Raw genomic sequence first — 14,613 nt, forward strand, 5'->3', positions numbered from 1 at the left:
CCATTACTGGGGAGTTACTTTTGTTTCTCTAACAGCAGGGATGGATTTGGGCTAAACCCTTCCACTGGTTCTTCAGGGCTCCTTGTACCCAGGGAGGTGGCTGGATGGAACATGAGTAATCATCACTGCCCACCAACACTGGGAAGTGAAAACAGGACCCAAAGGACCGACGATCTTCACCTCATTAGCATTGTGCTCACATCATATCTCTCTCAGTAAGTAACAGGTTCTGGTGAGGCAGAAACAATCTAACTGATTGGATAACTCAAATCTGTACAGAAGCCAGAGAGCCCACCTATCATAGGAATGTATTTGAGAGGGTGAGCTATTCTGAAACATTCCATCTTTATATTGACATCCACATAGCCACTCTGCAGTTAAAGGTATATTCAAGCACCCAGCTTCCCATGCCAGAAGCAAGGAGCCTGTTCCATTTCCATTTTCACTGTCCACCATGTCTACTCGACTTTAGAAATAGCTCTCAAATTTTGTCACCCATTTTCTCCACCTTTGCAGACAATGACATATAATCAGACCCTAAGAATCTATTGCCACTTCTAGCTAGTCCCTTGCGACTTTTCCTCCCATTATCTTCCTCTCCAGCATGCTTTCAAAAGCACAAATCTGACCATTTCACTCCAAGACAGGTCACAACTTCCTTTGGGCTGCACCAATACACCAGGTCCTTTGTCGTCTCCTTTCAGTCTTCTTTCCAGTTTTCCTGCCCACTCCCACAGAACTTTATTTCTACACAGATCAGAGACTTTGTCAGTATTTATTTTCCTGCATGCTTCCTCCCTGTGAGCTCCTCCAGGATACAATAAACACCTCATTCCTCTTTCATGCCCCTGTACTCAGCCTAGTGGCACATAGGAGGCACCCGATCGGTGTTTGGGCGAATGAAGGAAAACAGACCTTTTGAGTGATGTCACATGGCCATCAGTGGTGCTTCTCAGACTTTAATGGACACAAGAATTTCCTGGGGGTCTTGCTGAAATGCAGATTCAGGTTCAGTAGGTCTGGGGTGGAACCTGAGGGTCTACAGTTCTTACAAGTTCCCAGGTGAGGTCGATGTTGCTGTTTAGGGAGCAACACTTTGAGTAGTGAGGACCTATAGAACATTAATAACTTTTTTAGATGGGGGAGCATGTTGAATCAATCATTCCTGTAAGGATCTTGAAGTTTTGAGTGAACTTTTGATTTCAAAAAGATCAAAAGAAGTAAAAGATTTTATAAACACACACAAACACACAGTTATACACAGAGTAAGCTACGAAGCTCTAGGTTATTCCAGAAATAAGTAAGAAAAGGGAGTAAAAATAAGAGTCATCTACCCTTAAATTCTCAATACCATTATTCTAATTCGCCACTTGAATTTATATTAGAATCACCTGGGAAACTTTTTAAGCAGCGCATATTCTCCCCCCTTCTCCCCTTCCAATCTGATTTCTCTTCTAGAGGAATATGACACCCTCAGCCCATGTCTCCCTACCACTGAAAACCACAGCTTTGGAGAATGTTTTTGTAATTGATGGCAATGTTTTGTGTCACTCAGCTGTGCTGGAAAAGAAACAGGGTTTTAGATTCATAGTAATTCCGATCTAAGATCTCTTCTGCAAAAGGAGTTTAGCCGGGGCTCCCACACACGCTGTCGTTCCCTCTGCCTGGAAACCTCTTCCTCCATTTCTGTCCCAAGTCCTACTCACCCTCCAGATCTTCAAAATTGTCCCTTCATCACACCTTAAACTTCTCCTTCCTAGAAAACACACACACACACACACACACACACACACACACACGCACACACACGCACACACACGCACACACACACACGTCACACACACACACGCGCAGACACACACACACGCACACACACACACACGCACACACACACACACACGCACACACACACACACGCACACACACACACACGCGCAGACACACACACACACGTCACACACACACACGAAACATGTAAACAGTTATTTGTTCTCCTCCCTGCTAGACTGTGAGTTCCAAAGAAAAATTGTGTTGTACATTCCATTTCCAGTCCTGAGCACGGAACTTGCTACAGCACGTGCTCAAATGAGTGAAAAAATGAACTCTTCTTTCCACATTTAATGAAATTCCCTCTTTGACTTATTTTATCCTCCTGTCCCAAATTGGCTGAATATAATTCCTAGGAGAGCTGACATTTAGTATGGAGCTAGAACCTGCTTAAATGACAGTAGAGTATGTCTTGAGGTTTGCTTGGTCTGAATTGCTTGGGTTGGGGAATCAGATAAAAACAATGTTTCTACCTCACCAATGTTGAAAATAAATAATAATCACTGCGTGTATCATATATGTGAGATATGAAGCACAGAAACAAAATGAACATCTATGAGTCCACCACTCAATAAAAGAACTGGAACATTAGTTGCCTTGTGAAGCTACAGGGTGTTCTTGCCTCTTATCTCCCTGCCTTCCCCTATCAGAGGTAACTACTCCTCTAAATTTATGTTTATTACTCATTTTTTAAAAAATAGCTTTTATATATCATGATCTATTTATGCATTCCTTATCAGTGAACGTTTAGGCTTTTTCAGTTTTTCTGCTCTTAGGAACAATGCTGCCATGAACAGTCTTTGCATGTCTCTAAGAGCATTTATGAATTTACCTATAATATATGCCAAAGGGTAGAATTGCTAGATATATGTAGGTCCAGGTTGAGAAGATGATGCCAAGTCATTGACACTATTTTTTTTGTCATAAAGGTGCCAATTTGCCTTCCTTTCCACCAGCAGTGGTTAAGAGTTCCCGATGACCCATATCCTTGCCAACAGCTTGTCTTACTAGAACACAAGCAATGGAGTCTCAAGCTGCAGCACTCTGGGGCCAGAAGGCAGAGCTCCTGCCTGGATAGGTTATTTCCTCCTGACCACCTGACAAGGGACTGGCCCCCTGAGCCTTAAACTTTGTTGAGTCCTGAAACTGCAGACACAGCACCAAACTTAGAACAGACTAGGGCCCCGACTAAGCTTCCCCATGGATAGATACACAGTCATAATAGAAGGCAATCAATCATAGAATGTGACACCTGGAAGGGACCCTAAAGCGAAATCCTTCATTCTACATTTATTGAGACTGAGGCCCAGAAAGGTTAAATTACTTGACAATGTCTATGAGCTAATTACTACAGGAACCTCTCTCCGGGGCACTTGATTCTTAATCTGGAGACGGCTTTTTTTTTTTTTTTTTGTAATTGAAGATGGTGTAATATGATCCATTACATTAATAATGACTCTGTAAATATTCAAATTACTGACCAATTTACTTAATTAATTAATTATTTTGAGATGGAGTCTCGCTGTCGCCCAGGCTGGAGTGTAGTGGTGTGATCTAGGCTCACTGCAACCTCTGCCTCCCAGGTTCAAGTGATTCCCCTGCCTCAGCCTCCTGAGTAGCTGGGACTACAGGCGCAGGCCACCACACCCAGCTAATATTATTATTTTTTTGTATTTTAGTACAGACAGGGTTTCACCCTGTTGGCCAGGATGGCCTCGATCTCCTGACCTTGTGATCTGCCCGCCTTGGCCTCCCAAAGTGCTGGGACTACAGGCTTGAGCCACCGTCCCCGGCCAACCAGTTTATTTAAAAAAAAAAAAAAAAAACTTGTTTAACCTAAGTGACACAAATTTGATAACTTTCGTTTCTTTGGTTATAAACAGGGGTGATATTCGATGAGATAAAGAAACCACAATTATAGTTTCAATATGCAAATTTAACTATACTAAGAGACACTGGTCTCCTGGGGGATAAACAGTCCCCAGTTATCTGATTGATCATTCTTGTCCTTGGATCATTCCCCATCCCCATACTAGGCACCTCCTTAAAAAGCCATTTTTGTGAGCAAGGAAAACTTTAAATTCCTTAAGTTTAAAATCATCTTCCCCTTAGGAGCACTCATAATTAGGCTATAGTAAGATTCTGGGAATGATCTACAGAGATTATGGCAGAATAGCTTCAGTGACTTGATGGTTTCTAATCCACATGTGAATTTGGAAAAATGCTGAAAAGAGACCAATCTGCAGCAGAGGTACTTAGCGCTCTTCGGAGTGCGCATAATAACCAGGTGTGGTATAAGTCCAGGGCAGAGGCATCTGTCTCCATCCGTTAGACAGTAAATGTGGAGCTGGGGAGGAGAAGGAGTACTTCCTAACAGGATGGGTGTTGGTGTGAACAAAGGGGGCTTTCGAAGCCTGTAGTGGAAATTTTCCTTCTGGAGCTGTGTCCTTCAGGAATTCTCTTCCTCCCTACCCCTTCCCATCTGCCTGGTCCTCTCTACACCGAGCCCTCTTTTACCATTTAAACATATATTTTGGTTTAACAACGTCTGCAGGCAGATGCTAAAAGCTTTCTGTGAGGCAGCCCTTTTTTAATGTCAGGATGAAACTCAGGAGCTGTTTATTACTCTGGGGTGGGGGGCTTGGGGGAAAGAACACCAAGTAATTTTGTGCAGGAATGCTGACCAAACAGTACTGAGGTACTTGTGGTTCCAGTTTTCCTCCTAGCAGTCATTTTAATCAGCACTTCCCCTTTTAATGAGCTGGTAGTGCCATTACATAATCACCCAGCTCACTGGATTAATGATGAAAAGAGGAACTGATTTTTCCAGTCGCATCATTTGAAGTAAATGTTAACTTTCTTTCTGAGTCCTTAGTTAACCGCATTAGTGTGACAAATATGTCTTTGTCTAGCATAAGTAATTAGAATTTAATCACTTTAACTGCATCTTAATTACCCCAAATGAATTGAAAGGACATTTAATAGCAAAGATTAAATTGCCTTAATGAACGATTTTTGTGACTCCATCAATACTCGAATCGCGTTAGCCACTCCTCTCACGCACTTCAGTCGCAGAATCTGCAGCGAGCACAGAGGTCACTAGGTGGCGCGCTTCGCTCGTTTGTTTATTTAATTTTCCCCATTGATCTGTTTTAGAAGACAACAGGAAAGAAAGCAAAAAGCACATAGTTTATTGCGTTCCTTCGAGAACCTCTCTTTGGGACTATGAGATCATCACCAGATGTGAAAACGAAAGCAGTGATTTCAGAAACCGTCGATTCTGAATATCCCATGGTGGCATATGCAAAGGAAGATGAGAAACACATGGTGACTGGAAACATGCAGTGTTTGACAGAAATTGCAAGATGCCCTTTAGACAACTCTCAGCCTATATACTGAGTTTTGGTCAATTTATTACTTTTTAGTGCAGAGTCCTAAAATATGAGTTACAGACAAGCTTTGAAATAGCAAGGCAGGCACTGATGTGGAGCCAAGAAGTGTAATTGCCATCCAAGTGCAGATCAGAATGCCAATGCCTGAAGGTATGGGAAGATCTGGGCCCTTGGGCCCCCCTCCAAGGCAAGGGACCCAATGGACCAGCCCCACCCACAGGCACATCTAATGAGATGGGTCTTGTCCATCAATAATTGTTTAAGTGAACAAAGGGATGGGGAGGCTGGGGTTTCACATCTACTTCTGGCACTTCCTCACATTTTCTGGCTGCTTCTTCAAAAAAGAGTAATAAAAAATCTCTTTTACAAGTCTTGAGTATAAAAGAAGTAAGTTTTCCTAAGTGACTCTTTTTGAGAGTCCCAAAGGAAAGACACGCTTTCTCTAATTTCAAGAGCTTTATTATGTAGAGACTTTCAAATCAGTTATTTCCACATTCTGACTCCACTAACCTGGTGCACCTGTCCTGGCAACAGAAGCATGGGATGGAGGATAAAAGGTTCTGGGCCCTTGAACTGGGAAAGCTGAGCTCAGGGCATCACTGTTTTCCAGTGGTGTTGTCACAAGTAAATTATTTAACCTCACTGAAGAGAGCAACAGGGAAAAAAAGCGGTAACTACCACTTAGACTAATGGTTCCCAAACTTGGCTGCACATCAAATTCGCCTGGGAGTTTATAAAAATCCCAATGCCCATGTCACGTCCTGTACCAATTACATCAAAATATCTGAAGCTGCAGCCAGGCATCAGTTTTTTAAAGGTCTCTAAGTGATTCCAATGTATAGCAAGATTTGGGAACCACTGGTATAAATGGTGAGTCTTCAATGAGAACATCTATGTTCCCATCACAGTACCTAACAAATAGAAAGTGCACAAAAAACTTAAGCTTCTTCCTTATCAGTTACCATGACAAATGAGATTGGTTGTACTTTAGGGTCTAGTTCTGTCCAGCTGTTGTCTTATTAAATTGCCTCATCTACAAGAGAAGAAAATTTCTTTTTTTCTTCAACTTTTATTTTGAGTTCCAGGGTACATGTGTAGGATGTGCAGATTTTTTACATAGGTAAACATGTGCCATGGTGGTTTGCTGCACAGATCAACCCATCATCTTGGTATTAAGCCCAGCATCTATTAGCTATTAAGAGAAGAAAATTTCTAGAAGTTAATTTGTTCCAATTTTATGATACTGTAACATCTCTTGGAAGAGACATATGTGGATGCTTCTATAGCAAGACCCTGTGATAAATAATTTTTATGTTTGTATCAAAATAATCAGATTGTCTTGTGATTGGCCTAGTCATCTAGCCCAATCTTATTATCTCAGGAGGAAATTAAGCTTCATTAGTATTAACATACTTGTATTAAAATAAGAACCTATATAAACCTATTGATAGAAGGTATGAATTTATTATTGTGCACTAAATCCATTCACATAAGGAATACTTTTTTTTCTTTTTACTGGACTCTATGAGACTGACATTTTTCATGTAGAAATAATGTGGCTTTCTTCTCCCAAAGATGCTTATCCATCTTATTCAAATAGAGACACAACGAGAATATTATTTAACAAATATTTGTTAAATGTTTTCTCCAGCATTATAAGAAATGCACCCTCTAACAACCACAACTTCAGTAACACCTTCCCTCTGTTGCTACCCTAGGTTGGGGGCCATTCAATTTTACCAACAGTGTGGAAATCCTGCTGTTTTAATGGAGACTGAAAGGAAACTAGTCGTTTCTCATTCAAAACATGAAGGCTCCTAGATTGATTTAAAATATTAAGTCGGTGTTTAAATATTCCAATATACGGACTTTACAAAGAGCACGAGCAATGTCACTTGAGGAACAAGGCCTCAAGCTGAGGAGCAGGATATTGGAGAGCCTCCTTCTTAATTACCCACCTTTATTAGACTTGAGGATTTTCTGTCTTACAAGAAAATCAGAAATAAATTTTATTGGTATGCTCTGTAAGAACGATTTCCTCTGATAAGTTGGGGTAGCAGCGTTTGTTTGATTAGCTGAATTTGCCATGAATGTGGAAATAATGACATCAAAACAGCTCGTGTAACAACCTCCTTAAAGACCTCGTAGATTAGAGATGACTATAGATTTTCCCCAGCGCGGATCAAAGGGACTGAATTGAACGTTTTAGCTTAATGATCCAACCCCTGTCACACCCACAGGGACGCGAATTCCGATTTTATAAGCAGGTGTGCACGTGCACTCAGATACTCACACAAAGCCGCGTGGAGGGACGAAAAGATCAACCACCCGATCGACGAGGATAGGTTTGATCTTTTCGATTACCTCAGTGTGCCAGCGTTTATTCCTGGCTGGGCCTAGCGCCCTAACAAACTTCGGAACTTTAGCTGTTAATTTTTGTTTTCTTACTGTGATTTCCCAAAGACATTCTATCCGCCTACCAGAGGCGAAGAGAAACGGGACCAGGCGTCAGGGCTGTGGGACCCTGTCCAGGGTCCTGACTCCGCGCCAGGGCTCCAGGCCAGTCGGCCTCCGAAGGCCCTTTCACCCACCCCACACGAGAGGAAACAAAGACTTCCCAGCTCAAGGCCTCAGGGCTGCCTCCTGACTCCAGTCAGTTTGCAGGAAGGGGAAACAACACAACAAAGGAACCGCCAATCCGCCGGGTATTACATCCCTCAGCTCCAACCGCCGACTTCGGACCTCCAGGGTCATCTTCTCTACTCGGACCCCGGTTTTCTTAAATGAAAACATGCCAACAAAAGCATACTTCGGATACAAAATCCAAGTACACATCTTGTTTGGGGAGGTTAGAACTGAGGTGTACTTCGGGGGACGAGAATTTTGTTTTCATGAATTGGGTAACACCCAGGCATTGTTAGGTCCCCCGACGGACCCTCTAGATACCCTTCTCTTCCTCCTTCACACTTTCTTCCTATCAAAATAGTTATTGTTTTGAAATTCACTAGAACAACGACGTTCTAAAAACAAAGGCGCAGCAAGCATCCCTTTCTTCGCCGCCGCGCGCTGAACCACGGACGCTCGCGGGGCGCTCAGTTCCGACGGCCCGCAGGGGGCGCGCGCCGCTCCCGCAGCACAGCCCGGCCACCCCAGGAAAGGGAGCCCAGTGGAGGGAAGCAGGGAGCGCGGAGGGCTCGAGGCTTGCAGATAAGGAGAGGCGCATCCTGGGATTTGGGTCCTCTGCTGCTACAACACAACCGTGCTATTGTTGGCACTGTCCGACCCGAGTGTCGGTTGTAAGCGGCGATGTCGGGGCTGGGTCTCTAGCAACCGCTGTGCCCCGGGTCAGGCTGGTCGCCCCAGCTACCGGGATCCCCTCTCCGGATGCTTCCAAGGCGATAGGTGCTGCACCCGCTGACGGGATAGCCGCATACCTCCGAACAGGTAGTGGAGTTCGTCTCTGGCAGGCATCCTAGCTGCGCTGACACCAAGGTCGCTACACAATAGCCATCAGCACCACTCAAGCCCCAGAAGTAGGTTTCCCCTGCCCCAGCCATAGCGGCTCCAGTCGTCGCCACGAGCCCACTTCTTATGCCCAAGCGCACCTCCCTCTCCTCACCCGGGTTTATGCCCATTACACAGAGAGAACTACACAGAGGGGACTATGGTCCTACACCCTCGAGGGGACAGACACCGGCCGTGAGACAGGCACCACGCAGAGCCTTCTGGTGACTGTCCGCAGGAGCGAGACCTTTTTTGGTTTTGCAGTCGGCTGGTGTGTGTGTGTGGAGGGTCCCCAGTCGACCACCGGGATGCACTGCCACTTTTCGGCCTGGCGGGCTCTGGGACTCCTTGGTCTCCGTAGGAGGCCATCCCAGACCTTCGGAGGAGGCGCTGTCAGCTGGTGGCGCCCCTCGCCCCTGGCTCAGAGGCGGACACGGTCGGTCGCGCCCTGCCGGCCCTTTGTTCGCGCCGCAGCGGGCTGGGAGCAGCTGCGCGGCACCAGACCCGCAGAGCCAAGACGCGAAGCGCGAGGAAACCGCTGCGCTTGACGCCTTCTCCCCCAACTCTTGGGCCCAGGAACCCTTCCAGCTCCTGCGTCCCACACGCCCAGTCCTGGCTTCTCTCCCGGCCCAGGAGTCTTCAAGGATTGAAGGGCTCTGCCTAGGGCCCCGCACTCCTGCCTGACTCCCATGGCCCAGAAAAGCGGGGGGACATTTGAAATGTCACTCCTGGGATAAATATTAACAAAAAAGCAAATGGACTTGTGCGGGGGCCAGTTATCAATCAACCAGGCCGCAAGGCCACTCAGGGCAAACACAGCCCAGGTTGGGCTGGGCGAGACTTTCTCATGGCCGCCTCCAGACCGAACCCCTCCTCCCTGGCTCAGGTCCTCCTTAAGGTCGTTCTGGGGCAAACACTGGACGGGAAGGAGGCGCAGTCTGGGTGCTGGAGGCCCCGCCGACTCCCCTGAGGGGTTTGGAGGTTTCCTCGCCTCCAAGTCTGGCAGGGCAGGTCGGAGTGCCCAACACCCACCCCCACTCGAACCTCGGGCCGGCGCGCCGCCTCCCCCTGGGTCCGCGGTGCTGCTCTTGCTGTTGGGTGGGTGTCGCTGTCTCTTTCCGAGCCGGCAGCTCCTGCCGTGTGGCCGAAGCCCTCTGGAATCTTTAATGGGAAACTAATCTTGCGTCTTGATAGACGCCCACGTCAGAAGCGCGCCACCCCCCCCACCCCCCGCCTCATCCGGGAGGAGACGCGGCGAGAACTCTGTCGCTCTGCTCTTTAATGGGGCAGCAGCAAGTAGTACAGGGAGACAACATATATTGATTTTTAAAAGGTAGTTAATTTGGTGGGAATTTCCTCCTGTCGCCCTTCTTCCACCAGCCGCTGTTATTTCGTGACCGGAAGGCGCTTCCCCAAACACAGCGCCACGTGCAGAGGGTTTTGACCCTCTGCAACAGGCTGCCGGCACCTGGAGCACAAAGGGGCGTGGAGAAGCCACCACTCTCCCGCTGCGGAGCGAAGGAACCGAGCTCAGTGAGCCCTGACCTCGCAAGGTGGTTGGAACGAGACTGGGGGGAGGGTCTCTGAGCGCAACAGCAAGGAAAGCTGCCAGGGGCACCTCCCCATATGGGAGCTGGTAGTGGGGGGCAGGCAGTAATGTCCCGTAGGAACGGCCAAGGCGCTCTGCAATCCGTTTTAAGGCTCTTGCACTTGGCCCGCTAGAGATCATTTGGAAAGTTCAGAAAATAACCCCACTCTTTTAAAAATACGAAAATGTTTAATGAGATGGCTCGTTCTTCAGTAACTTAAAAATAGGTTGTGAAGAGACCATTCCTGGTTCCTTGCAGGAGACCCTCCTGGACTAACACAGAATCCTCAGTCCTAGCCCTTTCCGCCATCCCTTTTAAGTTAAGGAAACAAAAATGTAATAGACATGCTTCCTCAGGGTCTCAGGACACAGAGTCAGCTTGGTGTTTGGTGCCAAATGCCTGCCCTGCTGGACTCTCCAGTGTTTCACTTTTTCGAGCAAAAGGCCATGGGCCTAGGGCCGAGGGCTGCATGGCCCTCTACAGGTTGCTGGGTGCCCAGGCAGGCGCTCCTTCGATAGCCTCCTGGGTGCCACGAGCACCTGCCAGGCACCAGGTTTGCGCCTCCAGCATGCGGGTCCCAGCACTCAGGCTCCCTCCCCTTCCGCAGTGCCGTCCCCTGAGCTCGGCTATGTAGCTCTCCACGCTTGGAGGTCAGAGGGCGCTCCTGCGGCCAGGTTTCCACGGCTCAGAGGTCGTCTCTGAACAGAACATGTCAGTCTGTCCTTCCAGGGGGCGATGGCAGGCAGTAGGGGGAGGAGGGATATTGAAGTCCAGAGCAAGAGCCTCCAGGGGGCGGGGGTGGGGGATGGGGACCGAGTTTTCCCGGAGGGGTAGCCTTCTCCATTTCTATCTTCTTCCCACATTCCCCTGCTCCACTCTTTGGCTTCAGCGGGCACTGCCTGGGTAAGAGGCCCTGAAGCCCGGCTCTGGGGTGGTGTGGGTGTGTGAAAAAGCACTACCTTGGGCTCTGGAGAGACAGAGCAGTCAGGGCGAGGAGCAGCCCCTTCGCCCACTCCCTCCGGAACCTCAGTTGCTCGCGGGCAGCCCACAGGTGGAGATATGGTGCCGGTAGCACAAGGGCTAGAGAGTGGAAACCCGGGAGCCAGCGATTCGCTGGGGCGCCCAGCGATCCTCTTCTCCCCTGACTGGTTCCCGGGCGCAGGCTGCAGGAACCTGCATGAGGACTTTGCCTGGGGCGAACGAAGGCAGAGCTGGGCTAGAAAACCTGGCAGGGCAGAGTCTCAGCCAGCGCGGCGCTTTGGGACCGGTGGCCTGGAGCGCCCAAACCCAAAGAACGCTTTGGGTCCCTTCCGGGCACGAATCGCAGGCTGGTCGGCACCTGCCACCCCCTAGCTTCTCATTGGCAGGCACGAGTTGGGGGAGGGGGCTTTGGCCTCACGCTTTGATTTTAGACTGTGAAACGGCTCAGTGCCCCCGGCTCAGAGCGGATTGACTGTCTCTGGTTCTCCAGGGACGAATTAATGGAGAACGATCAGTTAATTAACAAACCCTCATTCCGGCTTTTACCTTTTCTCTTCGCCAAGGCTCAGACCTGGGCGCCGGGCTGAGATGGAGGTGGAGGTGGGGGTAGGGGAGTGGGGGGGGGGGCATGGACCAGGAGTCAATCAACTTGGCAACCGCCGGCCGGATCTCATCAAACCCAGGCCACCCTCCGCTGTCCTTAGCTCTACCTCCCCTCATGTTCTCCACCCTCAAGGGTCGCCGAATCCTCCTGAAATCCCCGGTGGGGTTCGGGCTGTGCTCAGCTGTCTTCTCTGCCTATTCGCGGTCTCGGGGAGCCAGGCGCGGTGGCTGCGCTGCGCCAGGGAGAGCTTCCAGCTGAACTCAGAAACACCTGGGGCTTGGGGTTTCGGGCAGGAGACCTCTGTTCCTAGACTTGGGGGTCATTTACACACTCTCATCCCCAAACCCCCCTCCCGCACGGGGATTCAGACGGAAATCGCGAAGAGGAATAATAAAACAAAATGCAAAGTCCTCAGGGAGTTGGCAGCGGAGTCGGTCCCAGGACTTGGCTATTGCTTTGCAGCTCTCACCGGAACCTTGGGACGGTCAGCCTCACTCTCCTTTCCACAGCCAATTCCATGCGCAGAGAGCGTCCTAACCCTTACACCTCGGCTGTGCTACACACCCACCGCCCAATGGCTTTGAAACTTTTTGCCCATACTCTTAGATTGAGGTCACCACAGCCAGCGCCAAAAGAATGAGCGCGGGAGGGGGTCACAGCAGCCAGTTCGGCCAAACATCGACGCTGCTCCGGCACGCTCCAGCCCAGCGCCTGGGATGTGTCAGAGATAACTGCGAGGAACATTTGCGTGCGATTCCTCGCACGCGTTGCATCCCTCTTCCCAAACCCGGATCGCTGAACTGAGAGGTGGCGCAGAGTGTCTCACCAGGTGCGGGGATTTCTCTCCGCCTCAGGCCATACGAGCTTCCCTCGCTGTCCCTGAGCGCAAATGCGCCTCTTCAGTCGCCGAGGCCCCGCCACTTAGCTCTCGGAGCCTTCCACAGCCCAACACACTGAGCCCTGGAGTAGGCAATTTGCTCCCACAGCCCTGTGCTGGCCCTTCCAGGCACAGGGAGTCCCCCTTCTGGGGGTAGGGGAGGGCGGGATGAAGCGCACCCAGCCCTATCTCCTACCCTCCCTCCTTTGGTCCCTTCGGCTTTCGTGTACCTTATCTCCCGCGCGCCCAGCTCCTGGGCCGGCTCACCTGCTAAGCGGAGCGCGGACATGCGCTGGAACTCCGGCTCCTGCAGCCACTTCCACATCCTCCGGAAGGTCTCCCGGCCGGATTTGAGTTTGCTCCAGGGTTTGGGGTTGCGCAGCAGGTCCGAGAGGGTCCCCTGGGAGCGGCAGAGCACCCTCTGCGCGAAGATGGCCTGTGGGATGCTGTAGCGCTTGAGCTCGGTGGTGATACGCTGCGCCACCTCTTTGGTATTGATCTCTTCCATCTGCCCTGAATTACTTCCATTGCTGACCTGCGCGCCGGTCACCGAAGGGTTGGGCTCCCGGGCTGTGCCCAGGAGCTGCCCGTGGCCCTGGGCGTTCAGGTGGGCGTGGGGATGGTGCGGAGGAAGGCCGTTGATGGGCACCATGCCGGCTGAGGTGGGCGTGAGGTGCTGCTCCCCGTGGCGGCCGAGCATGGCCGGGTGGTGGGCTTCGAAGCCGTTGGGGGTGAGCATCTTGTCGGTGGGCATGGCGGCCCCCGGGTGGGCATAGTGGGGGAGCCCTTGCTGGGAGTTGTGGATGCTGCCCAGACCGGAACTGGAGAGGGGCGAGAGGCTCTGGCCCATGCCGGCCACGTCCTTGTGGTAGGGGGTATAGAGGTTATTCATGGAGGCCAGCCCGCGCTCATCCCGCATGAGCGTGAAGCTACCGCTCACGTTGCCCGCCAGGCGCTGGTGGTGGTGCGGGTGGTGGTGGTGATGGTGGTGGTGGTGATGGTGGGGGAACTTGTCCGAGACTGTGGAGATGGGAGGCAGCGGCTGCAGAGGGGTCAAGGTGGTGTAGGTGGTGGGCATGCTCATACCTGGGGGAGTCTCGCAGGCCATGGTCATGGTGGGGTGCAGGGGGCCGGCCAGGCTGTGCTCGGGGGCCCGGTGGTGGTGGTGGTAATCGCCGCCGCCGCTGCCGCCGTCCAGCAGGGACGCCATGCCCATGGAGCGCGGGTGCGCGGGGGGCAGGTGGCTGCCGCGGTGCGCCACGGAGCTGCGCGCATGGGGGCTGCCGCCCAGCAGGTCGGCAGGGGCGGGCACCGGCTCATGGCTCACCCCGTGCAGCTCGCCGATCGCCTCCATGGTCAGCTGCGCATTCATCGTGATCCGGGCGAGCAGGCGGCGGACACAACATCGATGTGGCCAGGCAGAGGCAGCGAGGGGCGCACGGAGTCCGGTCTTCACATCGGCTGCTGGCGACTGTTGCCTTCCTCTCACTGTGGGGCTCTTTCTCTCTCTCTCTCTCTCTCCGTGTGTGTGTATCTGTGTGTGCGTGTGTGTGTGTGTGTATGTGTGTGTGTGTGTGTGTGTGTGTCGCCTTCCCTCTTCCCCACCTTCCCCTCCGCGCCGTTGGGAGAGCGCAGTGCCCCAGCCCGCCCGCCTCGGCCACCTCTCGCCCCTCTCTTTCTTAAAATTCTGAGGTCCCCGGCTCCCCCGCCGCGGCCCGCGCGCCTGCCGCGGCTGCTGCCTGCCCGCGCCGCTGGCCAGCTTGAGCCATGGCTCTGTTACTGTTGCAGACTCTGTGGCCGCGGTTAGGTAGCCGCCGCCGCCGCCGCCGCGGCCCGCCC

At 51.1% G+C, this 14,613-nt stretch overlaps 1 protein-coding gene across 1 annotated transcript in view; it reads right to left on the minus strand.

Moving 5' to 3' along the window:
• ONECUT1 (one cut homeobox 1) overlaps nt 1–14,146 on the minus strand; it is a 33,342-nt gene extending 19,196 nt beyond the window's left edge. The window contains exon 1 of the mRNA XM_032175294.2: nt 13,042–14,146. Coding sequence (XP_032031185.1) covers nt 13,042–14,146 — 1,105 coding nt within the window. The remainder of the gene's footprint in view (nt 1–13,041) is intronic.
• Between the last annotated feature and the right edge of the window lie 467 nt (nt 14,147–14,613).

This window comes from Hylobates moloch, unplaced genomic scaffold (assembly GCF_009828535.3).
Source record: "Hylobates moloch isolate HMO894 unplaced genomic scaffold, HMol_V3 SCAFFOLD_14, whole genome shotgun sequence".
Taxonomy (NCBI): domain Eukaryota; kingdom Metazoa; phylum Chordata; class Mammalia; order Primates; family Hylobatidae; genus Hylobates; species Hylobates moloch.